The following is a 3,848-nucleotide window of genomic DNA, read 5'->3' on the forward strand; positions in this document are numbered from 1 at the left end:
TCAGAATCGGCACCAGAATCGGAAAAATTGATTCCTATTTTCTGATTCCAAAACGATTTTTTAATTGTCTTTTTTTATTTGAATGTTGTTTAAAGTAAAATCTTTCATTGCTGGTAATAATGATAAAATAATAAATATCATGGATTTTAAAATATCAGTAAAGCTAAAATCGATAGATCATCCTCCACGTGTGTAATTTAACGTTTAGGAAAATACCCACATATTTAACATGTGTTTTTACGAGTATCAGGAAAAATAACAACTCTATAGTTAAATAATAAAATATTTATAAAGAACCGGAATCGGTAATTATATTGGAATCAGGAATTTAGCACAGAATCGGTAATAGTATCGGAATCAGGAAAAATATTGGAATCGTCCCATAACTAATATATAGGGTCATCAATATTTAGCGTTACAGTTTATTTCACATATATATTTTAATCATTTTTCTCAGTATTCTTCTATTTTTGACACTTATTCGTGAATCTTTATTCTTTCAGATACCAGAATATTACCATGAGTAGTATTTTAGAAGCGTGCACTGCAGTTGTTGAGCTGTTTAAAGCAGGAACCTCCAGGAAGGATATCTGTAAGTGCCGGAAAGTGAACAGAATGCTGGTGTTGAGGATTTTAAAACGTTTTGAGAAGACTGAAGGGATTCAGAATAGGCCAGGGCAAGGTCGCCCTCGAACAGCTAGAACCCCTAAACTTGTTAAATCCATCAAAGAAAATATCAGATAGAATCCTAAGAGATCCATTCAGAATCTGGCTAAAGAGTCGAAAGTGTCGTATGGGACCATGTCAGCTGTACTCCGAAAGGACCTGAAGTTGTCTCCATTCAAGCGTGTCAGGAAACAACACCTTTCTGTTCAAGTTGTTGATAAACGACACCAAAGATCCCATATTCTTCTTTCCCGCATTCAGGATGGCACGTTACTAAATCTCGTTTTCAGTGATGGGGAGAAATTTGATGTTGAACACCACTTTAACACTCAAAACGACCGGGTTTGGTCGAATGGTGGGGACGAAGGATCCCGAGTGGTGACAAGGAAACAATGTGCACCCTCAGTGATGGTCTGGTCAGCCGTGACAGTGTCCGGTAAAAATCCCCTCTTTTTTGATGACCAGGGGCTGAAATTGACCCTGCAAAACTATCAAGATGACATCCTCGTTGGCGCATTGTTGGCCTCGGCACAGAAGCACTTCAAGAAAACGTTCCTGGTCGTTTCATCATGACTCCGCACCATCATATGGGGCCAAGAAACTCAGGAGTGGTCTTCCAAGAATGTCCCGCACTTCATTCCCAAAGAGGAATCGCCCCCATCGTCCCCGATCTGAATCCCCTTGATTTTAAGATCTGGTCATACTTTGAGAGCAAGGTCTCGGTCACTAACCATCAACACTTTGAAACTCTAAACGTCAAACTGCAGAAGGAGTGGACCAAAGTCCCCCATAAATAAGTCGTGACACATGTAAGGCTTTTCCTAAGCGTCTTCAACAAGTTATTGACGCAGCCGGTGGACATATCGAATAATATTTTGAGTATTAATTTTCTATTGCTTTTTCATACAATACATTTGCAAAAATTCTACATTTTGTTTAATTTCCTAAATATAATCACTTTAAGTTGTAACGATTATTACTGATGATATATATATATATATATATATATATATATATATACATATATTCTCCAATTAGAAAAGTATTAAAAAATTAAGAATAATAGGATTTAATCTAGACGCCATGTTTTTTGATAGACAAGAGGACCCAATCTAGTTAAACTTTCTTTCTATGTTGAAATTGAATTATAACATTGTTAATATCATAGTCAGACACCATGCCAACTATTTTCACCCCTTCTACTTTCTCCTTAGTGTATTCATACCCATCTCTATATCATTATACTACCCCTCCCTCCTTATCACTCTCTCCAACGTTTCCCTTAACCTATTTTTTACACCCCCCGTTCTTTAACGGAAATTTAATTTTGATAATTAATTTAACCCATATGAACTTTAGCTTTGCTTTATGGCAGTCATGGCATATTTTCTCTCCTCCGAATTTCAAAAGGCCTCGAACCCTTTTAATTTTTGTATCTTACTTTTTCTTGCCTGATGAAATCAAATATGATTGAAACAGTCTGAACATCGTTGCAAAATATGATTGGATTTACATAATATATGTATATATACATATATACAAGGTGACCAAAAAAACGGGCCCCAACTCTTATTAGCCCCCGTTTCTTAGTGTTTTGTCCGAATGAAATGAAAGTTTGGTCATAACTAGTTTACTATATTCAAAACATCACATCAAAACACAAGGGTATTTGGCCTTTTTTCCCCCGTTCTACAGCATATGTCCTAGATGCCCTCCATTTAGCTTTTGTTTTTTTTTTGGGGGGTCACCCTGTACATATATATATATATATATATATATATATATATATATATATATATATATATGTATGCACACACATATATGTATATATACACCCCCATATATATATATATATATATATATGTATATATATATATATATATATATATATATATATATATATATTACTAAGGTTATTTAAACTACATTTCGAAAATTGACATATGTATTTATACAGCAAAATATAAAATTCTGAAATCGTTATTACAAAGTATAATCATTTATTCACGTAATTTGATTAATGAAAAACAATGTTATCCTCTTTTTACTCATATCAATAAAAGGTGTGATCATTGATGGGTTTTACACTCACTAACTACTATTAAGTAAATTTTTATCGGTGGGTTTATTTCAACGATAATATCTATACAAAACCATTTCAATTCGTTAAGCGATCTTGATCTCCCTCAATGAGTAGACAACCGTGGAACCAATTACAGAGCCAAGTTTGTATTGATTTGGAAGCGATTCTGTTCTCATTTTCTGTAATACACGAATAAATATTACACAGTTTTGAATTTTACACTGCATAGAACTCTGATAAAGTCCTCTGCCACAAACTATGCAAACACACACGCGCATACCAAAAACCCCCACACACATATATAACTTGTGAATAGATGACAAAAGTCTATATTCCAAAATTCATGATGTTGACCATCTTATAATTTATTCCATTTTTTCAGTTCACATTTACAATGCTTGACAGTATATGTTTATGTCAAGAAGTGTAAATGTGAACTTAATTAAAATTGTAAATGTGAACAGAATTAAAGGAATACATTATAAGATGGTCAACACCAGGAAATTTGGAATATAGTCTTTTGTCATTTATTCACTTGATTGCTTTGTAATTACATTGAGCTTCTTAAATAAGGGCTGACATATATTTTAAGAAAATTGATTTCCACAGAAATATGTATATATATATATATATATATATATACATATATATATATATAAATACATATATATATATAGAGAGAGAGAGACAGACAGACAGACTGAGCGACAGACAGACGGACAGACAGACAGGAAGACAAAGATAGAGACTGAGAGAGAGATAGAGACCTAGTATTTTCATTGCAAACTTTGCATTTCTATAAGCTGTATCGCCTGAAGAGGTCACCATTTACTGGTAACTAGCTGACTGAAACAGGCTCATGACTGTGTAGCAACATATTACTGCTTGTGTAAAAATAAAATAAAAAGTGTGTATATATATATATATATACATATATGTGTTTGTGTGTGTGTTTTTTTGAGTATGTGATGGTTCAATTGCTTTCTAGAAAGGAATATTCATTTCTTTTGTCAAAGAATCTTCTGTCGGTTTTATACACCGGGTAATTCTTAAACCATCTAAAAAAAATACACTAGTTATGTAAGGCTGTATCAAACTT

At 33.3% G+C, this 3,848-nt stretch overlaps 1 protein-coding gene across 1 annotated transcript; it reads left to right on the forward strand.

The window, feature by feature from the left end:
* Nucleotides 1–801: 801 nt before the first annotated feature.
* On the forward strand, nt 802–1,239 carry LOC145261187 (uncharacterized). Its single transcript, XM_080119508.1, has one exon. It carries the CDS (start codon nt 802–804, stop codon nt 1,237–1,239), a length of 438 nt encoding a protein of 145 aa, XP_079975634.1.
* Nucleotides 1,240–3,848: the final 2,609 nt, after the last annotated feature.

Source organism: Euprymna scolopes, chromosome 37 (genome assembly GCF_053919585.1).
Source record: "Euprymna scolopes isolate OS-2025 chromosome 37, ASM5391958v1, whole genome shotgun sequence".
Lineage (NCBI taxonomy): Eukaryota > Metazoa > Mollusca > Cephalopoda > Sepiida > Sepiolidae > Euprymna > Euprymna scolopes.